This window comes from Xiphophorus hellerii, chromosome 8 (assembly GCF_003331165.1).
Source record: "Xiphophorus hellerii strain 12219 chromosome 8, Xiphophorus_hellerii-4.1, whole genome shotgun sequence".
In the NCBI taxonomy this organism is placed as follows: domain Eukaryota; kingdom Metazoa; phylum Chordata; class Actinopteri; order Cyprinodontiformes; family Poeciliidae; genus Xiphophorus; species Xiphophorus hellerii.
Genome location: NC_045679.1, coordinates 21,048,591 through 21,073,947, shown reverse-complemented (window position 1 = coordinate 21,073,947; position 25,357 = coordinate 21,048,591). Strand labels below are relative to the sequence as shown.

Here is a 25,357-nt window from a genome sequence, read left to right as displayed (position 1 = left end):
TTTACATCAAAGTATTAAATCAAAGCCAGGATTTTTGCTGAACCAAGACGTTTTTAATATTTAAAGAGATTAAGAAGTCAATTGAGTTGTAAGTGGAGGAAAGCATTTTGTGCTAATGGGCTGAGGAGATGTTTAAATGTCATAAGGAAAATGTTTGCTCCCACCAAAATGTCCGAGAGAGCCAGGAACACCCAGCTCTCCGAGGAGCAAAACTATCTGCACTTTGAAAAGTAAGACAAACAGATTCTGAGGCGTTTAAGTTTAAACTAAATCCAAGAAGCAACGGAGCAGAAATGTGTTGGCTGAAGTAGTCTGCTAGGCAGCCAGTGTCTTACTGCGCAGGAGTCGACAATCACAAATAGAACAGGGTTTAGCTGTGTGTCCACACACACACACACACACACACACACGCACACTGTTAACTGTGCAGTTAGCTTGTCTCTGTGCAGCACGTCTAGTAAAGCAGGTCAGACTCTTTTTTTTTTCTGCTTGGCATTTGTAAATCATTCAGTGCATTAGCCTAACAATAGGCTTATGTATTAAAAAAGGGCAAATAGTTGAACAGTTTTGATATTTTTAATGATGTGTTGAATATATGTCAAAGCTGCTTGTAAAATATCCTAAGCTAGGTTTTCACATATCTCTCATCCAGTCAGAAATCTTTATTTATCCAAATACACGAGAGCCAAAGCATTGCAAAATGATAAACTAAAATAGCATTAACTCTGAAGACCCTCATTAAACTTGTGTAACCAAGTTGTCCCAAGTTTACTTGCATTTCAACGTTGTTGTGTTGCATATTTGCCCTTCATTTCAAAGGTATATAGAAATGAGAAAACGGTACATTGCTTTTGGTAAAGAACACTTTAAAATCAATCTTCATGGTTTTAAAAGACGGAGACAGTTGATATCCGTCTCTCTACGGGAGTTTGTCTCTGTGTTGCCTGTTTGTGATGAGATGGGGTTGGGCTGCTGCTGCTGATGGACCGGCAACCTGCCAGCAGTGCACTTCTTTTAGTGACCACTGAAGATAGCCACCAGCCCCCTTCCATGCCGAATCCTGCATAGTTATGACTGTCGCATAATTTACGCAAGGGCGACGCAATGGTTGCAGCAAAAAAAAAAAAATGTTTTCAATCTCCTTCTGCACTCTGCCAGCATTCTGTCTGCACTAATGAAGATCCACTCTCCTCAGCATTCCTAATGCGTTAAGAAGCTGCAGGAGCTGTTTTCTGATTAATTCAGCTAATAATTTGATACACTGATCATTCCCTGATAGTGAGGTGTTCATTACCTATGGGAAAAACCAGCAAATGTAAGATGATGTCACACTGCAACCACCCTTTCATTAAAACACTCATGTCATGTTCAAAGCACATGTTTAGAAGAAGTGACACATACTTCAGAGACAGAAGTTGTTTTCATAAAGTATTCTTTAGTCTCCCTTTGGACTCGTATAAAGAACATTTTTAAATACTCAACATGTGGCAAAGTTAGCTGGCAGGAAGAGTTGGGTCAAACATTACTTTCAGTAGTGATGTTTCTAAAGTAGGGGACTGCATGTGAAAAAATAAATGAAATATTAGTAATCTATGCCTAAAAAAAATAGGAGGTAAAAAGTATTTATTAAAATGCCTTTAACTGAGTTGATTGTAATGTTTATACAGATTTTCTCAGAGATGTTCCTGGTGTATTGAATTTCTCTGTGTCCCTGACTCACTCAGCACAATAAACTGTAAACTGAACAGGGCAGAGAACCAAAGTGCTTTGGTTGATGTTTTTTGATGGACCCAAAAGACTTTGAGCTGTTTTGAATTATTAAAATCCCTCCATTTCAGTTTTAAGACATTGTGTCTCTGAGCAAACGCAGATGTGTAAGCAAAACCCTCACTGTTCAGTCTATCAACCACTGACCTAAAATCAACAACACTCCTCAGCCCCCATCCTCACACATCCACCTCACCCCTGCCTCTGTCTTAGAGACTACTGGTGGCACCTTGTTGTATTTTTAATGTCTCCTCATTTTCCAGAGGTGTGTAATAAATGTTTTATACAACCCCCCATGGCCTTGGGAGACTGAGAGCAACCCCAGCCCACCAGGCCACACAGGCTGTGAAATATTCACATTCAGCAGCCTGCACTGCAAAGTCAATAACACACCAGCAGTGAATCCCCCATCTGTATTCTGTCACAACACAAAGGACCAAAGAAAACCTAAGAAAAAGTCAAGATTCATGTGCACATCTTTGCATGTATGATTATGCCAACTCATTGGTTAAGATTTTCTGCATTTACTCGTTTGATCTTGTTTCTTTAACACCAGCATCAATATTATCGAGACCGACCACAACCCCTGAACACTGTCTCCTACTGGACTCCCCCCAGCAGGATTATGTAGCCCTTCTTTGTGCAAAACCTGTGCACAGCTAAAGATGCCTAAGGCATTGATTCCTCCTGATAACTCCCAGTCCCGTCGAGCATCCCTGGTATGCTCTGCAGGAAGACTCAGAAGATCAGCTGCTGATTTTTCAGAGACAAACTCCCCATGAACCATTCCCATCTCTAAGGCTGATGGAGAAGAGACAGTTATCTGTGTAACAATATGAATAATAAACCACATGTCACGTTCCAGAAAACTTTATTGTATTTTAGCTGGGTTTTGTGTGATAGATCAACATAAACGTATGACTGGTAAAGTAGAAAGAAAGGGATACATGCATACTTTTTTCCACAAATAAGTCTTTTAGAGCTTCTCCGCACCAGCGTTGCCTTTAAGTTTTCAAGGCTAATCACAGATTCTTTAGAAATTTTGTTTATGACTTTGGGGCACTGTAACACATGAAAGTGATTTGATTAAAACCTTTAACAGTAGCTCTGGCTGGATGTTTAGTTTGACATTTAGTGACATTTTGAGAATTAATTCTCACTAACAACACCGACATGGGCAGTGCTGCTGAAGGGTGGACCCCTCCACCCTACTCTAACATTTTTGCAGCCTCTGGCAGCTTTTCTTCAGACTCTGCCCATCTTCCCATCAACTCAGACCGTTTTCCCTCTATGAGGATGCTCTGAGCATGAGTCTGCCACCAGTGTGGATGGTGGATGATGTGCTCGGGATGACTGTTTCATCTGACTGGAACTCCTTTTTCCACATCGTCTCCAATATAGGTTGTGTACACTTTAAACGGGACTTCTTATTTCCTTTTCTTCGGCGTTCAAACATTAGGATATTGTTAAACTGCCTTACCCGGCTGTAAAGGAAATCTGTATTGGTCTTTATGATGCTGCTTGTCTTCTATTGCTTTACCATAAACTTCTATGGCCTTCACAAAACAGCTGGATTTATACCGAGATTTACTATCTAGGTGATAATTGGTTGGACTGAAATGTGAGGTATCAGAGTAAAGGAGGCTTGCCACAGTTTAAATACTATATTATTTTATTTTTGTATTTATTTATTATAGTTTTTATTTCTTCAAAGTATTGAAAACAATATATAATTTTCATTTCGCTTCAAATTTATCCCATACTGTGATTATTATCTTTTTTTTTTTTCAAGAAAATACAATGACAGTTGTGGTTATTACACTGCGAGAAGTGTTATTTTTTATTTTATTTTTTTTCAGTGCTCTTCCATTCTCCTCTGGGAAAAACTGAGAAACTTTTAAGGTTCTTATCAAAGGCTGGGATTTCACTGCTTTTACCATCTACAGACAGGAAAACACATACACACACACACCCCCACACACGCCTTCACACACTTCCTGTCTAATGAAACATGACAGAGGAGAAGCCTGTGATCTCAGTGCTTTTCATTTGCAATTCATTGTAGTTGCCCATCTTTAACCTTCTCTCTGATCAGATGTTTCTTTCATATAAACACTTGTTGTGTGCTGGGAGGAAGCTTTCGACAATCAAAGAGAATCTCTCGAAGCTCCCTGTTAGACTGGGGGATTGAAGCACAATGCTGCATGTCTTTCTGCATTACAACATATAACAAAAGGAAAAATCATCATTCAGGACATCTAGTAGAACAGAATATTTTTAAGTAACTGTGGAAAAGTCACCATACCCCTTGAACATTTTCCCAATTTCTGTATTTTATTTTGTAAAAAAAAACAACACAATGTAATGCATAGTTATGAATTCTTGCGGTTTTCATAAGTCTTTTGGTAAACCGAATCTTTATGATGAGCTTTTTCATTCAGCATCATGGATACCAGAGATCACTTCTTCTACAGCTCCGGTGGGAAAATCGGTATAACTGTTAGTTGCACACTTTGCAAATCTGGCATTTATGAAGTGCTCAAAATTGACCAAAATTGAAGTTTTTGGTATATATGCTTGGAAAAGCAACGCTATTACCTAAGCATGACACACCCAAATTGTGGTGGCAGCATCATGCCGTGGTGAGGTTGTTCTTCAACAGGGCTGGGGAAGCTGGTCAGAGTTGATTAAAAGAAATAGTTTGAAGTTTGTGGTTTGTAGTCTAAAATAAGAGGGATTAGAGAGGTGTGAAAACACTTTTTGAGAAACTCGGCAGCATAAAATATTAAGAATTTCAACACATTTTTTTTGTTAAGTTCATAAAATCAATGATTTTTCAAGCAATAAACTGAATTCCCATAACGCCGTTTACGAGTGGGGCCTCGGTTCAGGGCATTTTGTTTGCCATTTTTGTTTTTTCCTTTTTTTTCCCTTTCAGACTTTTAAAAATGTCTCGATTTAACTTGGGGGTTTTTTTCATACACATAAATCACATACCCAAGGATCTGATAATAGTTCTAACATGTTTTGTTTTTGTCTGTTATGATTAAAAAAGTAATAAAATGATACAAATGTCAAAGTGTAGCTGCTGTTTAAACTGTTGAACAGTAGACTTTCAGGTATTAACTTTGCTTTTCTTGTTTCTTTGATGGCGCTTTTGGTTGGGGAAATTCTTTTTATTATTTTTTGTCTTCTGCCAGTGGAATGTTAGTATGTGAGGGACAAATGATAACTCCAGCTCCACGGTGAATATGCGAAAACCATCATCTCGCTGACTTCCGGCGGCATTTGATTCGTCGCGTATGACATCAGCTGTGGAGTGAGTGTGCAGAAAAAAAGAAAAGCCCCGGCGCCCTCTTCTCTCCCCGGTTACTGAGCATGACACAATGTCTGCCGGTATAAAAAGCTAGAGCCACTCCTATCAGCGCTCCACTCGCATGTCTGGCTCTTTTGCGAGGAGTAGGCTAAGATAGAAAAAATAGAAGAAGAAGAGGGGAGGGGACAGGCTGCTGGTGGGATCCATAGGATTAGCGCAGACACGTATAGAAAACAGAAAGGAGAGGATGGCCACGCTAGTAGAATCTGCAGAAATGGAGACCTTGGCCGCCCAGAGCAACACCACCGGGGCTTCTCCGACGTCCTCCAGCCCCTCACGGCACTTCAACGACAGCAAATTTTACCTGCTGGTGGTAATCGGGGAGATCATATCAGAGGATCACCTCAAGTGTGCCATTGCGGACATAGAGAAAGGTGAGGTGGAGCTCATGACTTTACATTTTTCCCCATCTGTTTGCTTTGCAGGACTTTACGCACGGCGCAAATTACGCGGATGTAAAGACCCTCACCCACTTCTCTTAGGGTTTAATTTTACGATGATTTTACTCAAGATATCAAACGCACCACCTTATAGAATCTGAGCCGTTTGCATCAGTGGGGTTTCCTTTGTATCCCTCTCGGCCTGGTTGTTGTCATCCACACCTGGGAGACAGCTGACGGTAATGATTCAGCACCATATCTGGACATTGCGTCAGAAATCAGCGCATCATCGCTACAAGTCCAGTGCAGCTGCGATTATGTCCCCTTATTGGGGCTCTTTGCAGATGCGTAGGCTTTTGTTCCTCACTCCACAGTCAGAGCTGACAGCAGGGTGGTGGTGGGGGGATGTGGCCGCTCATTTTGTGCTCGGAGTTTGCGCTACCCTTTGTGTCCTCAGACTGATCTGATTTCCCTGTAAATCAATCAATCCCCTCGTGCATCCTGCGGGAGCATGTTTCCATCATCATCATCATCCTTATCCCGCATCCAGCTCTCTCATCCCCACACCGGCTTGTGGGCGTGGCTCAGTCCGCACTGCGGTCCCTACGGAAAGCCATGAGGACCCATCTTTGGGCTGAGTGGGGCGGGTGTTTTTTTAAATTATTATTATTTTTTGAAATACAGTTGCTGCCGAGGCCTGCCTTCTGGGTCAGAGTGCATTGTGTTGTGTTGAAGAGGAGTAGGAGGAGAACAATATGGCGCAGTAACTGTGTAGGAGGAAGATCAAGTTCTTCTTATACACTAACACCATCACAGAGCTTTCTATAAAGGACATCCTGACTTTCTGATTGCTGATTATGCTTCTTCATAAGGAACGCCTTTTTTAAAATTTGGATAACCTGTGGTAGTGCCACCCTAAATTTCTATGTTTTGGTAATGTTCATTGTAAACATGGACACTTAAAGCTTTTTCTTGGCCTTGGTAAATTAGAGTGAAAAAAAAAATGTGTGCACTATAAAGATGAATTTTGGACTGTATTTAATGTTGGATATTAAACTTGTTGAACTTTTAATAATGCATTCCTGTTTGTGAATTTTATGTTTATTTATTTTTTTATTCTTTAGCTACTTCATTTTTAAAACAAAGCCTTTATAAACATTGTGATTAGAATTTATAGTCAAAGTTTAGGCTGGTAGTCTGTATGGGTTGTATTATCATGGAATATATTATATGATAATTAACAACTAAGTTAACAACTCTCTGTGAGAGTTTCTGTGCTACAAGAAGAATTTGAGTTGGTTCTTCAGCTTTAGCTAGCTTAGCGACAATGCTAATGCTAAAGTAAAATTTGCTAGCAAGCTGGGTTTTTAAGTCTTAATTAAGCAATTGTTGTTATTCTACTGCCCAGCCATATGATGTTAATGTTAATGCTTATGTGTATTTAACATTTCTTTCACATGTTATAGGTCATCCATGAATATTGATTATTAGCCAAATATAATGTATAAATTGTTACATCAATTTAACTGGTAAAATTCTTACCATGTGTTTCATCAGTGTAATTACTCCTATGTTAAACTTATGTTATTTTTCACATTTAATGATGTTATCATTGTGTTCCAACAAACTATCGTTGAAATAGAGCCTCATTCCTCAAACAAATTTGCCATTTGAGTTCCAAAAACATCTTTTTTTTAATTATTTTTTTTAATCATGAGGTCATTGCAAGGCATAATTTATTCACTTAGAAAACAAATGACCAAGCTAAGCAATAAAACTGGTGCAACAATTTGCCTGCATTTTTTGGGGGGTTATTTCAATTAATATTTGTGGATAGAAGTGAGGTAAACTCATCAAATTCCAAATACTTGTTAGAAATATATTTGATTTTCTGATTTGTCCTCCCATCTTAAAAACAAGAAAGTAAGAATAAATTTGCATCGAAGACAGAAAATGTCTCTGAAATGGTAATAAGCTTTTGAAATCTGTTTTTCCAATACGGTAAAATTAACCTTTTCTCCAGCATCCAACCAGTTAAATGGATTTTCCTTTGGCAGCACCTGTTTCAGATGTTATACATATATATATATACATACTGTACATTCAGTAGTGTAGATCGGATGATACTATGATTCAGCACAACTGAGGCCATCATCGCCTTGGGCATTATAGATATTTCCTACTATGGATCCCTTTGCTCATGCCAAATCTGTAGCAAGTCTAGACACGATCGCTCCAAGATTTTCCAATGAACCGGAAGCAGAGGATCAACATCATAGACGTGTGGGTGGAGAGGTTTCTAAGTGTTATACATGCTGTGTGATCTGAATGATTCCTACGCAGAAGATCAATTTCTCTGTGTGTTCCAGGGATCCGTTCATGGGACACCAACCTCATCGACTGCAACCTGGACCAGGAGCTCAAGCTGTTTGTCTCCAGACACTCGGCTCGATTCTCCGCAGACGTCAAAGGTAAACTGGAGCTAAGATTGAGTGTGTGCTGGTATAATTTCACACATGCTGCTTAGTTTCCTGCACAGATGGGAGACGGATTAAAGGGAAAAGACGGGAATTCCAATCTTTCCCTACTGTGTGGGGAGCTGCTGGCTCTGTGGGCAGCATTTTACTGGCAAGGTTTGTGTCCATTTGTCCTCTTAGAGGGATCGATTGCTGTAGATGAACAGAAAGATTTAGATTTTTATCAAGGAAGGTGGGGTTTCTGTGAGGTCAGTCTCTCTTCCCAAAAGCTGTTGCCAAGAAAGAAAAATGTTCATCTGAGAACTTAATGAATGAGTCCAAAAAATTATGTCTTTGAAAAGATCTTCAACTTGAAATCTTACTAAATTAAAAATGGTAATTAAGATGCAGTCTTTGTAGCTTTTCCAATTTATAGATAACTTGAAAATCATTCACATCCCACGCTGATTTAAGTTTAATATAGTCTTTTAATTTGTCTCATATTTTCATTTATATTGTAAATAATGTGAACTTTTTGGGATGATTTAGGCAGGGTCCAAAAATGAACCTGACAGAGAATCTTTGGAGGAAGCCTGTTGATTATTGAGAAGGGAATTAAATGAATAATAAACAATTATCATTTTATTTGTTTTTAATAAAATGTAACTAGAAAACAGATTTTTTTTTGTTTTGTTTTAGGTTGAATAAAAAAAACATCTAAATTTGCCATGGGGATGCATAAATTGAACATTATATCCATCAATATTTTTCTCTTTCGTTTTGGACAAAGAGTTTGTTTGTCTGGAAATGAGATGAATGGGAGAAGATTTTGCATATCTAGGATTTTTCTACAAGGTGAATCTGAGAGGCTGATCAGCCACGCCCGTTGCTGCTGGATGCTGCAGGGGTAGGCTGTTCAGATGAGTACAAAGCAAAGTGCAGCCGTGTTGCCTCTGTTCAGTCTAAAGCTCCTTCTTTAGTGAATCCCACCCAAGCCGTTACCTTTCTGTCTATTTTATTTCTTGGCACAGTAACACAATAACTAATGGGAACATATTTTTCCAGGTGTTAGGCGTTGGTGATGAAATCTTCGGTGTCTTAATAAAACGACCGCAAAGACATCTTAACAAACCTCTTATGTGGATTTAGTTATTTATTTATTTTTTTTCATCTTAAGTGGATTGGACAGAAAACCAAGAAAAAACAACTGATTGATGTCGTTGGCTTGTCTTTTCTAAGCAACTGAGGTCTGTCTGAAAAAGGGCGTGGTCGAGGGACACACTGTCAGAACACAGAGCTTTCAGCACAAAAAAAGGCACATTACCAGACTGTAATGTGACTACAATCATTACCAGCTGATTGTAGTTGTGTTAATGATAACATATTTTTAACTAAAGTCCAGTGACATAGATTGAGAACCCCCATGCCATAAAAGTATTCAAAACAGCTAATTTCTCATCATTTCATGCTTCTGTTTCAGCTAGAAACAGAAGCAACCTTCACCCAGATTTGCCCTCTCAACTTTTTGTGATGTAGTGCTTTAACATTTCTACCCTTTGCAAAGTAAAAATCAAATAGCCACTGCAAAGACAGAGCAGCTCCATTAAACCAACCCAGACATATGGTCTGTCATTGTGTAGCATGGCCTTGACCCTCGGCGGCAATGAAAGCCTCTGTCTGTCTCTGCTTCACGCTGGAAATGACCAGCAGGATTTAACACTTCCTTGACGCGACCTACACTCATCCAGCCAACAAACGCAGCAGATGAAAGGACAAGTTCTATTTTGTCCTGAAATTATTGCTAAAGATCTAGACTACACCAAATGCAGAAATCAATCTAAAATGAAGTTTAGTGGCGCTCCAGTTTTCCCCATCCTATCCTCCATTCCTTGCTCTCCATTTTTCTCCCGATGTGCTGTTGCCTGGATGCACAGTTGATTTGGGAGTAATTAGCAGCGCGGGATCCCCAGTGGCGAGGGTCTGTCCGTGAGCATAAAGGAGGGAGGGGGAGGTTGTAAAAGCAAGAGAAGAGGCGAGCAGGGGACCAGGGGGAGGTGACTGCAAGGGGGATAAAATGCAAAAGATTAGGGGGAAAGATGAAGATGAAGACAAAATGACAGATTAAAATCTGATAAAGAAGCCATGGCTTTATCACCCATAGCTGTCTAAGAGTAAAAGTCGGATTAATATATTTTCTTGTACTGTTTACTGTGGAAATTCAAATCTTTTCTCAAATTGAATTTGAACTCAACTCTAAAATGATTAAATCGTGTTCTTAAAACCTTTTGTTTAAAATTTGCTTTGTTCTGAGAATTACAGGAGAATTTTGCCACTTGAGTCAGTTGTGATCTCATGCCATAATAATATAGCTTAAAGGAACAAAACAAGGTTGTTTTATTTTTTAGGGCAAAATAAATGGTGCAGAAATATTTTCTGTTATACTTCATGGTTATGGGAACTTAGAAATTTGTAGGCTCTCATTCTTTAGTTTAAATAATTTAAATAGTATCTTAGCTTATATTTTACAAGCTAAGAAACATTTAGCTTGTATCTTATTGTTGTTATGGCGACTTAGTGACACCCCAGCAAGATGCAACTCTTTGCTGTAATCTTCTAAAACAAATCAGTGTGAGATGTTTTATTTTATGTCAATAGGTTTGGAGGGTGCTGTGTATTCCACAAGAAAAAGGTTGTTGGACAAAACAAAAACATTAATCACAATGGTTTTTAAATAAATTAGCATAATCCATAATAACCTTTTACGGAAGCAGCTTCTCATCAATCTAAAAGCCAAAGTGTAAATCTGCTTATCCCAAAATGTCAACCAAATAGTCTCCAAGCAACCACTGCATCCCTCACTTATAGTCATCTGAAGAAAAGCAATTAACCCCAATAAAGAAAAACAAAAACAAGAATTTTATTTAATATCTTCCCGTTTTTCAGCAGTCATATAGCTTTAAGCACCTTCACTGATACAGGAACAGTATTTAGAAGAACCCAGGGATCAGCTGCAACCATCCATCAGCCTGACGGAGGACAGAGCATCCATTACGATGTGTGCAGGAAGCCTTGACCCTTACCAGGAACCCCTCAGTCTCCTCCTGCTGGATATTAGATGCTTCAGCTATAGATTTCACAGCCCTGTGCTTTAGGTGGAGAAAATAATGAAACCTCAGCGTCGTCTCTATACCTCTACTCCATTAAGGATGCTTGCTTGCCTCTGGGATTTCAAGTGTTTGTGGTTATAATTAGTTAGTTTGAAAATAGGTCATTAGAGGATATGAAAATTGCTTGTGGAACTGTGACCAGATGATGGAAAACAAAAATGAGATCATTTTTTTGCTTTGCTTTTCTTTTTCTAAAAGGGTTTGATAGGATATAATGAGTTAACACCAAACGACAATGACTGCTCTAGATGCTCTTGATAAGCTTCAATAACATGGTGCAGTGGATTGATGGATTGATCAGTAAGTCAGGCCACTCAAAAGCAGCGGCGGTGCCATTATCTCCATGAACTGGCCGTGTTAGATGTGCTGGTTCTCTTTGTAACCCGGTTGTTTGGGGACACAGGAACAAGCGATACTGAAAGTCCGTTGGGATAAAGCCAAAGAAAAAGAGAATGAATCTGAGTGGATGTTATGATGAATTTCCTTTACCATCCTGAAACATGTAAGAAAGCCAAACAGAAGCAGCCTTCTGTTTGGCAAATCTTACAATTAAGCTATTGTAAGATTTGGTTTTATTTTTTGTTGTGGTGCCATCCTGATCAATGTTCCCATCCGGTTCAGTCCGGAGCCGGATCGCTGTGCCAGCCTCGCATTTTCTATTCAGCCCGAAGGAGAATGCTTGGCGATGCATGTCGCATTACCTTGACTCCTGCTGAGACAGAGTCTCTCTGGTTGTTTTTATTTTGATCAAAGTAATGGCAGAGTCAAACGAGCTTCACGGCAGAATCTGTCATTTCTGATGAAGTGACTCAGACTAACAGTGATGGTGGCTGCCTTGTGGCGTTCCATGTTATTTAAGTGTTTCTGTGTTTTATGTTTCATACCAGTAGCTGGTGCGGAACTAACGGCGAGAGGCATCGGGAAATGAGATGCTCCTTATAAATACATTATCGATCACAGATTTATATATTGCTTGGGTATAGAAGCATGAGTGGGATGAAAATTAGCCTAGGGAGATTGCTTATTCTCCTATTTCACTGACACTGTGATAAGAGTTTTCTCGTTTGTTCTCAGAAGAGCTCAGATCATCAGTTTGGACTGCTACTTTCTCAGAACAAGTCACAGCGATCCTGGCCGACCCGACACTTGACTCCAGTTGAGATCAAGCTTTCATCACACTGACGCAAAAATGATACTCTCACATTTGGCTCTTTGATCTTGCTGAGCACCAACCACACCCAAAAACACTACTACTAATTTCCCAAACACTGACTGTGGTCACATAGCTTGCCAACCTATTTCTAGTCCAGCTATATTCTTCTGGTATAGACTTTGAAAAGCAAAAAAATATATACAGTTGAAAACAGATCTTTACATACACTGAATATAAAGTTATTTTTGTCATTCTCATAGTCTGATACTAAACATTCCCTGTTTTGCATCAATTATAATGGCCAATATAAAGAGTAAAAATATTACAATCACTTACGTGCATTTCATCATAATTTGTTAGTAAAAGCCATTGTTTTTACTTTGTATGCTTGATCTGTGAGTTCAAACATAAAAAGAGGGACTGTGGGATTGATTCAGTAAAGGTTCACTAGGAACTGTTTCCACCCACCCCCACTAACCCCTAATCAACACATTCATTATCAAAATCAATCACCAAGAACCAGAGATGATTGAGAGCCTTTCACTTATAGTCCCATTGTTGTCCAGATTGACAGATTTGCTATGTGAAAAGAAATGTTAGATAATCCCTAAAGGAGAAACTATATTGATGTTTAAAATTAAACCATTAAAACGAGGCAAACTGTTGAAATTGTTCTTTTTTTTGCCATGATACTCTCAAAGGCTGAAACACAGATCTTTGCATTTCCTACATCTTTTCTAATCAACAATATTTGCTTAATTCCTTATATGTTTGTTTCTGATATTTGTTTTCATTCTGGTATTTTATTTTCTCTTTATTAGTTTAATTTAAAATGTCTTGGTCCAAAAATTTAACTATTATGAGTTAAAACATTAATTTCCAGTGTTTATGTAATTTTAAGATTGCAATGAGTAAAGGGTATTTTGTGCTGTTTATTTTACATGATAAATATAGTAATATGATTTTATTTACAGCTTTAATATGGGAACCTTTTCTTCACATTTTTTTTCCAAATAAGTACATTGTGAACATACTAAAGGAGTTTCTATGAGCTAAATATTGAATAAAAAACTCCCAAAATAAAAATTATTGTATTTGAACTTGTTTAAAAATATTACATTTTATGATTTTTTTTTTTTTTTTGCAATTTTATTGTAGCATATCTTAGCATCATTGTGTGGTTGTCCTGTTTTTTCATTTACAGAGCTGTTTTTGAAATATTAAATGTTTGATACTAGCAGATTTTTAAACCGCTGTAATAATTAATCTTAAGAGAAATTTTGTCATTCAACAGCATGAGAAATCTAATCTTGAGACAGTTTTTAATGTCAAGAACTGATATTAAAAAATGTGCTGTCCTTCCCCCTTCAGAGATCTCATCCATCTTGCTGATGAAGAGCTTCACACTGCAGAGGCCGTTAACATTTACACAGTCACGTTGTTGCTGTCAGGACAACCATAGTTGATAAATTAGATGATAAACTCATTTGGGCACAGCTCCTCCTAACAATAACAGAGTTCAATGTGACTTTGAAAGGCTTTTTGTTTGTTCATTGTGATTCTGAAACAAACAGAGTCATGATTATTTTCTTGTTTAATCACCAAAATGTTTGCTTAAATTATCAAACCAAAAGTACAAAAAGTCAAGATGTTGAATGCTATTTACATGACTTAAAGGTTAAAGTGAATCTCCCATGATAGGTAGCATCAAACAAATAATACAACCAGGCAAAGAAAACTTAAGTGAACAAAAAACTGTTTTTGTTATCCAGAAATCACTAAAGTAGCATTAGTCTGATAACATGAAGTAGGCAAAAATATCATAGCAAAAGAATAGATGACAAATATAGTCATTGACATCTATCAGCCTGGAAAAATTCACAAACCATTCTTAAGGACTCCAGAGAACCAAAGTGAACCATTATTCTGGTTTACAGAAAATACGGGAATGTAGAGCGTCGTTCTAAAAATGTGGCAGGCTCACAAAAATTACTCCAAAACCAATGGCTCATACAGGAGGTAAAAAAAACAAAACAAAACAGAACATCGAAAGGACTGCAGGCCTCACTTGCTGCAGTTAAGGCAAGTGTTCATGAAATAGAAAGAGAACTGGACCAAAACGGCCATAGCAACAACCTCTACAGTTCAGAAATAACACAAATACCTTGTGGATGATGCATGGGAAACCAAGAAGAATATTTTTTTCACTTCATATGATGTGTCATTTACTCATGTTAACCTTTGACGGATTATCTGAAACATCAACAAAAACACAGAGAATGAATCTCTTAGGAAGCAAATACATATAGCCCAAATCTTCACTGATTATATTTTGTCATTTGGTTCTTTTCAGGACAACGAATTCTTCACCATAAAAGTAACATCCTCGAGACGGTTGTGCTCATTAACCCTTCAGATGAAGCTGTCAGCACCGAGGTAAAATGAGCCAAATCCGCAGCTGGCATCGTCTCATTTCCGTTTATCTTCCTCTGTTGTCTTTTTTTATTTAAAAAGAATCACATAGTTAGCTTGACTGCCTATTGTTTTGTCCATTAAGGCATTCACAGACGATTTACAGCGCGACAAGAATGATTGCTCTAGTAGTTAATGCTGGTGGCTGGTATGAAAAAGACGGGAGAAATTAAATCTACAGGGAGGATTAATGCTTCATTATGCAGCTTATCTATGTTTTTGGTTCTTAGCACTTCAGTCAGGAGCAGAGGTCAAACGTGAGTTTGTTTTGTGTCATTGCTCTAACTGGCGCCTCCAGCCCCTCATCTATGTCTATAGTCTAATATCCATTAATAATATGCCACAGCACTGCAAGAATGACTGGGCTTGTCGCCAGAGTGGTTAATGCTGCTGAGGTGGCGCAAAATACAAGGAGGGAGGGAAAGGCAGATACAGTAGACGGATGAGTGGACAGTGAGAGAGTGTGTCAGCTAATTAGCTAATGGATCTGACTGACACATAACTGGTGGTGTCTAAGACAAACCTCACTGCTAAGCTGATTGCAATAAGCTTAGCAACAATAAGGCTTTGCATTAATGTACCCCTGCCTGTTATGCTTGCATGTGTCACCACTTGTCTTTCTAAAAAAAAGTAAGTGGAAATCCATTGTTACTTAGGCAGTTCAAGATGTTGTAATTTATCTTTTGTTTTTTCTCCCAAAGTATATTCCTATCACTACAGCTGTTATTTTTGCTTTCTCTCTCTCTCAATTTGCAGGCTCGCTTAATGATCTCTGACACAGCCAGACACAAGCTACTGGTCCTCTCAGGGCAGTGCTCAGAAAAAACGGGGGAACTGATTCTTCAGTCTGGATCTTTCTCTTTCTGCAATTTCATAGACATATTCACTGATCAAGAGGTGAGGCTGCATGCAAAAACATATCAATATGACGTATGTCTTGCACGGCTAAGGTGACCTAAAACAAGACGAAAATCATTACAATGAATGCATAATTCATTGTGTTCATTGTCTATATTAAATATGATGTGACTCAATTGGAAATAAATAAAAGAAGAAATCTTGGAAATTTATGATGAAATTGTTTTATTTATCTTGTTGCTTGATTTCAATATTATTTATTGAGATATTAAAGTCTGCATGCCTCAATGTGTTTCAAATGGGCAGCAGTGACATGCTACATAAAATCTAATACACAGGTGGGTCTAAATTATTCCTGAAGCATTTATTTAGGGTAAAGTAAAACATGCACTAACCTGCTTAAAGAGCATTCAGCAACTTAAAAAAACTATTAAAGTGGCTTTGGTACTTGCCATTATCAAACTGTTTTGAAGATAGAGTTGAACAGTGAATGGAGCAAAACTCAGCTAATGTATTCATAAAAATAAAAATGTATTGAGTAATACCATTGATGTAGAAGAATTATTACAGTGGACATCATCGATTATCATGACTGGCAGAGTTCATTTATGTGGAAATGGCCATGACAGTGATAAAAATGAATGCTTTTCATTTCAGACCATATTGTACGACAGTAGGTCAGGAACCAGGTACAGTAGCTTGACAGTAAAACTGATCACTACACTTTCCAAACATCACCAAAAATCTTTACAGTGATACTCTGCTAACAGTGGCATTATAATTATAAAAGTATAGATGACAGTTGGAGGATCAGATGTAGTCTAAATTCAAATGTTGTGAAAAAGATTGTAGTGTTTGTTTTAAGATTTACTGAGGTATACAATGTGGATTCATTTCTTGTTCAAAAATAAAACTCCATTTATTTATTTTCCTTGCACAGATTGGTGAATTACTCAGCACTATCCCTCCAGCAAACAAAGCCAACCTTACACTCTCCTGCCCTGAACAAGGAGATTGGAAAAACTCCAACTTGGACAAACACAACCTACAGGACTTCATCAACATGAAACTAAACTCGGCTCTCATCCTCCCAGAAATGGAGGGTCTCTCAGAGTTCACTGAGTATTTATCAGAATCAGTAGAAATCCCTTCTCCTTTTGACATGTTGGAGCCCCCAACCTCAGGTGGATTTCTCAAACTTTCTAAGCCATGCTGTTATATTTTCCCCGGTGGTCGAGGAGACTCTGCTCTCTTTGCTGTAAATGGCTTCAACATGCTCATTAACGGTGGCTCTGACAGGAGGTCGTGCTTCTGGAAGCTGGTGAGACATCTAGATCGGGTAGACTCCATCCTCTTGACTCATATTGGTGAAGACAATTTGCCAGGCATCAACAGTATGCTGCAGAGGAAAATTGCAGAGCTTGAGGAGGAGCAATCGCAGGGTTCGACAGCTAACAGTGACTGGGTGAAGAACATGATTTCTCCAGATATTGGCATTGTCTTCGTGAATTTTCCCGAGAACCTGAAAAACCCTGAACCTGATTACAAAGTGCGGAGGAATGTTGAGGAGGCAGCATTCACCCAGTTGTTCCTCAACAAGCTAAATTTAAGGATCGAGCCTTTGCAGAAGCCTGTAGGAAACTCTATAGAACCAATCACACTTTTTCAGAAAATGGGTGTTGGGAGGCTTGAAATGTATGTGTTCAATCCTTCAAAAAACAGCAAGGAGATGCAGCACTTTATGAAGCAGTGGACAGGAAGTGAAAACGACACTACCTCCATTCTTCTACCAAATGGAAAAGAGTCTGAATTCCCTCTTTCCTACTTGACTTCAATCTCTTCACTCATTGTGTGGCATCCCGCAAATCCCTCCGATAAGGTTGTACGGGTTCTATTTCCTGGAAATGCCATCCAGGACCACATATTTGAAGGCTTAGAGAAGCTAAAGCATTTAGAGTTCCTGAAACAGCCAGTTGTCACTCAAAAAACTATGCCTTCCAGTACCCCATCCACACCAACGCTGAAGCAAGCAAAGATGAAACACAGAACAGACAGTAAAGAGAGCTTAAAGTCTACCCCAAAGCCATCACCAAGCAAAGTCTTGCGAAAGATTTCAAAGGAGGAAACACCAGAGAAGGCAAAGACAGACACAGAATCAATTAATGAGAAAACACTGAAGTTAGATAAAAAGGAAAAGGTCCCCTTGAAAAAGGAAAAGGCAAAGCCGCAGGAGAAAGAACCAAAAGCAAATGCAGATCAAACTGGACAAAATGAAACTCCCGAAAAAAAATCTGAAGCAAAGTCCAAAATGGAAAAAATTAAAAAGGCCAAACCATCAGCAGAAAAGAAAAATGAGGTTAAAAAAGAAGCAGCAAGGAAGGATGAAGCTAAAAAGGAAGAAAAAATAAAGAAGGACGAGACAAAGAAAGTTTTAAAAAAGGATACAAGAAGAGATTCTCCAATGAAGGAGAAGAAGGAAGAAAAGAAGGAACAAAAGAAAGATGCAAAAAGACTCTCCAAAGATGTTAAAAAGACTTCCAATGCAGCTGAGGAAAATAATCTAAAACCAAAGCCACTGAAAAAGGATGACTCTTCAAGGAGAGATCTGGGAGCTCCATCCAAGTTAAAAGATAAAGGAAAGTCGAAGGTGATAAAAAAAGAAATGAAGGTAGAAACCAAACTAGCAGTAAGTACTGCCATTGTTGCAGAAGACCCAGAGGCAGAAAGATTTCTGATGTCCTCCCCAGAAGACCTCACAAAAGACTTTGAGGAACTTAGAGCTGAAGAGTTTGTTGAGGATGATGCAACTGTACAGCAAGATGAGGAGAAAGCAGCTTTGGTGGCCCAAAATGAACAAGTGACACAGACCAAAGAGTCCCCTGAAGGATTAGAGTCTGTGGATGAGGGCATAACAACAACAGAGGCAGAAGGTGACAGTGGAGGGACTCCAGATGAGCAAGTCCTGAAAGGCAAGCTCAATGGCAATGCTTGTGAGAAGTTTGAGGATGAGGGCACTGTAATGGAGGAGACATCTGAGGGAGGGGACTATGATGACAAAGCAGAGACAGAGGAGACTTATGCGCCACAGGAAGCAGAATCAGATAAAAATAACCACCAAAATGAGCACCAAGCCAAATATGATAAACTGGAACAAAGAGATGAAGCAGAGGACGATGATGATATCACAAATAAAAATGTAGTAGAGGAGCATCTAAGTCCTAACACAACAGAGAAGCAAAAACTCTTTGAATCAGCTTCACCCAAAGTGTCTTCCCCAATTTCTCCTGCTGCATGTACCCAGGATGAAATCCCTCTTGTTGGCTTTGAGAGCTTCACAACTTCAGATGAAGAGAACCGAGATGACCCACCAGAAGAGTATACAGTCACATCAGGTTACACGCAGTCCACTATGGAAATCTCCAGTTTGCCCACTCCCATGGATGAGATGTTGACTCCCAGGGACATTTTGAGTGATGAAACACCCAATGATGAGACAGGATCTCCATCACAGGATGCTGAAAGGTTTGGGAAATCAGAGTCAGGAGAGTTTGAGAAAAAGAACCTCTCTCCACTTCAAGATATACCTGGTACAGGTTTTTCTCAGAGTGATGTCACAGAAGGCCAAGACTACCACCATTCTGCTTTAACAGTATCCCCCCCTTTACCTCTAAAAGAAGATCAATTCTGTGAAGAGCTTCCATCAGGTGGAAAAGCTGAAGAATTTCCATCTGATCAAGAGTTAAATGAAAGGCATGACTCAGTCAAACTTAGTTTGGTATCCACAACATCTCCTGTTGTTCGTTCTCCCTCAGTGGAAGTGAAGAACATCATTCATTCTTCTTCAATGATGGGTGCTCCAATAGAACTGTCATCCACCCTGGCAAGTTGCACCCAAGCCGCAGCTGATTCCTACAAGAGCCCTGATGACAAACCTTTGGAAGGAGCTATTTCGCCTCAGTCCTCTGGTCACACACCTTACTATCAGTCACCAGTTGATGAGAAAGTAGAAACTGTACCACCTCTTTCAGATGAAAGCTCACAGGGTCCAGTTATTGTGGAGGTCACAAGTGATAAAGAAGACTCCTACAGTAGAGTTACTCCTGAGCCTAATGATCCAGTAGTAGAACAATCATCACCAGTAGATAGGACAGATTCCGCTCCAAGAAGCCCATCTATACCTGAGCCTGAATCCCCACAGGAGTCATCACCCATCGATGCAGAAGCTAAGAAACAGGAAGAGATCAGCCATTCACTGTTGTCCTCAGCACCACTGAACAAACAAGAATCTGACATTGGGGCTTTTACAACTTTTAAAGAAGAGAGTAAAATGTCTATTTCGGAGGGCACTACATCAGACAAGTCTGAAACTCCCCTGGAAGAAGTGGTTGCAGAAGATACATTTTCACACTTGGCCTCAGCATCCACAGCTTCTCTGGCCACTAGTTCGTTGCCAGAACCGACTACTGGTTCTCCTTCTCTGCATGCTGAGGTAGGCTCACCTCACTCAACAGAGGTTGATGACTCTTTGTCTGTCTCAGTGGTTCAGACTCCAACCACCTTTCATGAGGCAGAGGGATCACCAACTAAGGAAGACAGTCCAAGACCTATGTCTATCTCCCCAGAAATCTCACCTAAGACTAAAAGCAAAGTGCAGACACAGGACACAAAATCTCCAGAGCATTCCACTATGTCTTTAGAGTTTGGCCAGGAGTCACCCGATCATTCCTTAGCCCTGGATTTCAGTAAGCAATCTCCAGAGCACCAGTCACTGGGCAGCAATTCTCATGCTACAGAAAATGGTCCAACTGAAGTGGACTACAGTCCCTCAGATATAACAGAGGTAAAGGCATCTAGAGAACCAAAATGTGCAGAAAACCCCTTGCATTTAGAAGGAGGTGATTCAGCCCGAGCCACTTCGGCAACCCCTTCAGATGCATCTCAGTCTTCTGTTACAACTCCATGTCAAATGACAGAGAACCTACATGCTGCTGTGGAGCAGACAGATAAGTCTCCATCCACCCCAAGGGCCTCATCTCTCACTCTGTCTCCCCATTCCAATGAATCCTCCCCAGTGTTAGGAGGTCCCCCGGCTAATACAAGCATAAGTCCAGCCTTGGAAACCACAGCCGAATTGGATTCAGAGCAGAAACCTGACAAGTCACCATCACCTCCCAAAGTCCCTTCTCCATCTACATCTTTCAATATTTCAAAAGAAGATATTCCTTCCCCCAAAACAGAAATGAATCCATTCAAATGTGATGACTCTATACTTGAAAAGAATTCTACAAGTCCAAAAGTTCCTTCACCATCCGAACTACCTCTCTCCTTTGAGCTTTACGATTTCAATTCTCCCTGTGGCTCTAGGGAACCAGACTCCATTAAAAAGAGCCCCTGTGCTCCATCTAAGACAGATGTTGATCTTTGCCTTGTGAAATCTTGTGAGTACCGTCACCCCAAGACTGAGTTGTCACCGTCATTCATCAACCCAAACCCTTTAGAATACTTTATTAATGAAGAAAACGCCTTGGATGAGGAGAAGCCCCTGGCCAAGTCAGGTGGTGGACCCCCGCCACCAGGAGGTAAGCTTTCTGCCAAGCAATGTGAGGATACCCCACCCACATCCATCAGTGAATCTGCCCCATCACAGACAGACTCAGACGTACCTCCGGGAACAGAAGAGTGCCCTTCCATCACAGCAGATGCAAACATTGACTCTGAAGATGACTCTGAAACTTTGCCCAGTGACAGAACTCTGACATACAGGCATGCTGATCCACCTCCACTGACACTCAGGGACTCTGCTCCAACTTCAGGTAATCATGATGTTTGTATGGTGGACCCGGAAGCCCTAAAGGCTGAAGAAAACCTTCATAATGCAAATACAGATGGCGGAGACAAGACCAAAAAGAAAAAGCTATCAAAAAAGTCCTCATCGCCAGCCAGGAAGAGTGGTCTGTCAAAGGTTAAGGACTCAAAGACTGCTTCTCCAAAGAAGGGTGCTGGAGAAGGAAAAGATGTCAAAAATGCAACCAATACGTCGGCATCCAAAGGTGTGAAAAGCTCTGCATTAGGTGTGTATTCTTTTAATCAGAATCGTCTTTTATGCTTGTGTTGTCCTACATACAGTATTTGATGCAGTTGAGAATTTGATTAATTGACAAAAAAATCTATTTCAGGTACCGGAAGTGGGAAAGTGCCACCGCTGTCCAACTGCCCTCCTATGTACATGGATTTGGTTTACATTCCCAATCACTGCAGTGCCAAAAATGTGGATGCTGAATTCTTTAAACGTGTCCGCTCCTCTTACTATGTAGTCAGTGGCAACAATCAATCAGCTCAGGAACCCAGTAGAGCTGTCCTGGATGCTTTACTTGAAGGAAAAACCCAGTGGGGAAACGGCATGCAGGTAAGTTTTAAGTAACCAGTGAGCTTGTAAATATATTCAGTGCTAAAACCTGTAAAAATTGGAACAAATTCATCATTGATTTTAAAAAAAACTAAATTGTTTTTGAAGAAGGATTTTCTTGGACTAATTAAGATTAATCAGAATATTAACTGTGGTGTAATGATGGAAAACCTTGGCATTAAAAAAGTCTTATAAATTCAAAGTAGAATAATTGTCCAGTAAATATTCTATGAGAATGTTAAGTAAATTAGAAAGCAATAAAATCATGGCAAATGATTTAGATGAAACTGAAAAACATGCATTGAATTTGTGGTTTTATATTCCTTACTTTTACCAATGTCCTGCACAATATTGATTTTTTTAATTTGCATATCATAAAATGAGACGATTTTGTGTTTGTCTCATGACAAACTTGCTAATAAATTCCGAGATTAATAATACTCGGAGTAACTTCATGATAAAAACGAACAAGTACAACACTCTTGAGGTTTGAGGTGCTGTCCATTGCATTTAAGTCACTGACAACTCAAAACTACTCCACACAACCCCGCAGCAGAAATATGCACTATTCCTTTAAACCTGCAATCAGTGTACTGACCAGATTGAGAAATGCACTCTCATCAAATAATTTCCCTTTGCTTCCTTAAGGTTACTCTAATTCCAACCCATGACACAGATGTGATGAGGGAGTGGTACCAGGAGACCCACGACAAGCAGCAGGAGCTGAACATCATGGTTCTGGCCAGCAGCAGCACAGTTGTCATGCAAGATGAGTCATTCCCAGCTTGTAAGATAGAGCTGTAGCCTTGTACTAAACACCAGAAAGGAATGTTGTCTTCAAAGAAAACCAAACTCATGTAGCACTAAGCTTGAACTGACACAAAAACACTGAATGAAATGAAAACCTGTAATGACCATTAACTAATGTTACCAAAAGAAGAAGATTAGGGCCTTCATGTTTCGGCTTGATCCTAATAAAAGGATCAAATGGCAAAGAGACGAAAACCCAAATAAACCAGCAGCACCCCTTGAATGTCCAGACCTGCCGGTTTTAATATAGTCTCATAATGATAGTACTTAATTTATTTTTTTCCTCAAAGCCTCCTGGTCAATATTTATTGATTCTGTTGTATTATCGTAAAACTCTGTAATATTCAGTTAGAGCTTTTTGGCAAGCTCTAACTCTAACAAGCTCCATTTGGTGTGGGAGGAAACCATATTTGGTGTGGTTTCCTCCCACACCAAATGGGAGGAAAAAGTCTTTCTGTAACTGCCTTATAGAGTCACAGTGAATGTAGAAGACCTGATTGGATGAACAACTCTGAAGACCCAATAATTACTAAATGGTGATAGCTACAGTGAGAAATGATGATAATAGACTGGGATGCTTGAGATTGATGATCATTAATATAATGACAGCTGCTAAAAATAGAATATTTTTTTCCTTTAATTTTTAAGTTAGCTGAATTTTATTATTTATTTAACTATGCCACTAATATGTTTTGCAATGAGCTATAACAGTAAATTAAAACTTTTGTTTATGATTATTTAATTTTTTACATCATTCAATGGGTTCAGAAAACTAGTGTGTACAAAATCATTTTATAGACTTTGTCTGTAAAAGAAATGTTGACGAACGGCTTTAATTTTGGAATATCTGTTTTACTTACAGATTTTATGTTAATTGAAGAAAAAGGGAACCTTATCTTATTTCTTAGAAGTGTTTTTTTTTTAGGTGATCAGTGAGCTAAAGCCTTTTCCCATTGTAAAGCTGGCAAAGCAGGATATTTTCATAATCCTTACAAATGTCTTGTTTTTCTAAATTGTACTATAATTATAAATAGCTTTGTGGCCAATAGAGTGGTTGGGAGGCATGCATGGGTTATGCTATACTGGAACTTTTCTTACTTTTAATCAGGTTTTTGCTCACACTTGCTTTTAGGAGCTACAAGAAATTACAATGAGAGAACAAAAGACTAATTTTGAAAAGGGGGAAAAAAAGCACTCAATCAGTGATTTTTGCAAGTTTTCAGTGACATATGTGCTTCACACAAATTCCAACAAAACCAGTGGCACCGTAGTTACAGAAAACATGACTTGGGGCACAATGTGTCATACATTTTCATTCTCAGCCAAAAAAAAACATGGGTGAGAACGACAACAAACCAACTTCTTGAAGAATCTCGGTCACGAGGGAGGCAGCACACAGAGGTGAGAGTGAATGGCTTGTGTGTTTTTTGACAAAAGTATGTAAAACTCAACACTTGACACTTTAAAGAACAAACATGGCTCACATCAAGCTTACAGTAAACTGGCCACTAATCATCTCTGACAGGCCAGCATATGGAGGAACATTTAAGCAACCACATACTGATTACATGCTCTGGTATTTTGGGCTATCCAATGAAATCTCATTGGGTATTTCTTAAATGACGTCAGTTTTTCATGATACCACCACAGACTGGTTTTCCCGCAGGGGAACCTCAAAACCACCACATCACCACGAACGTACTGTCAAACTGAACTGATATTTTCTCTTCTCTGTTCTCTGGTTCCTTCCCTACACTTCCTCTATTTCTCTCTCTCTCTCTCTGACTCTCTATCTGCCTTTTCTCCCACCATGTCTTTCTCTCGGAAGAAGTTTAAAAATGTTTGTCTGCAGCTGTGTGATATATTTGTCTTGTGATTCTGGCATCCCTTCTGCCCTTTCCCCAGACTCATATGTAACCTATAGCAATTAGTTTCCTTAGTGCTTTCAGATATTTGTGTGCTATCTGTCCTCTACAGTACCTGTTATGGCAAATCTTATGTAAGAGTAACCACAAATTAAAGGACAGCCACAATAAAATCTGTTGTGAAAGAATAAAGATTTGTCTTCTTGAGTTTTTTTTTTTCAGTGTTTAAAGACAATTTTTTCTTAACAAATAATACAAAGAAAGTGGAGAAAATGAGTAAATGTACAACACCATCCTGACCATGGCTGGTTTATGTTAAAATTATGTTCTTTCGTCTTTGGGAATGTGAGAAATGCAACCAGTACCATTTAAAAGTTTTACAGCATAACGGTTGCAAAGATCTTAAAGAAGCTTTTAGGTTTTACCCAACATGCCTTGGTTAATGTCACAACTTTTTATATAATCAATTGACCAGCTGATGTTAATTTGCACTGATTGGTGGCAGATTTCAACTTTTCAATTTCAGGGAAATATATTTTCTGAGCCAAAAAAAAACAAAAAAACTTGTTCAGTACTTATTATTCATGTCACATTTCTGACAGCGTCTTGTCCAGCTGATGGGGACAAGAACAGCGTATAGGTGTCAT

At 39.1% G+C, this 25,357-nt stretch overlaps 1 protein-coding gene across 1 annotated transcript; it reads left to right on the top strand.

The window, feature by feature from the left end:
• Positions 1-3,492: 3,492 nt before the first annotated feature.
• map1b (microtubule-associated protein 1B) lies at positions 3,493-24,902 on the top strand. The gene is made up of 7 exons (XM_032569655.1): positions 3,493-5,517; positions 7,893-7,994; positions 14,653-14,735; positions 15,528-15,668; positions 16,570-21,700; positions 21,806-22,035; positions 22,684-24,902. Exons 1-7 carry the CDS (start codon positions 5,331-5,333, stop codon positions 22,837-22,839), a joined length of 6,030 nt encoding a protein of 2,009 aa, XP_032425546.1. The 5' UTR covers positions 3,493-5,330; the 3' UTR covers positions 22,840-24,902.
• Positions 24,903-25,357: the final 455 nt, after the last annotated feature.

What these genes read in the sequence shown, in the direction of transcription:
- map1b (XM_032569655.1), top strand. Translation starts at nt 5,331, where the DNA reads ATGGCCACGCTAGTAGAATCTGCAGAAATGGAGACCTTGGCCGCCCAG. An exon ending in CATTGCGGACATAGAGAAAG is followed by an intron (nt 5,518 to 7,892) that starts GTGAGGTGGAGC and finishes TGTGTGTTCCAG; the next exon opens with GGATCCGTTCATGGGACACC. An exon ending in ATGAAGCTGTCAGCACCGAG is followed by an intron (nt 14,736 to 15,527) that starts GTAAAATGAGCC and finishes CTCAATTTGCAG; the next exon opens with GCTCGCTTAATGATCTCTGA.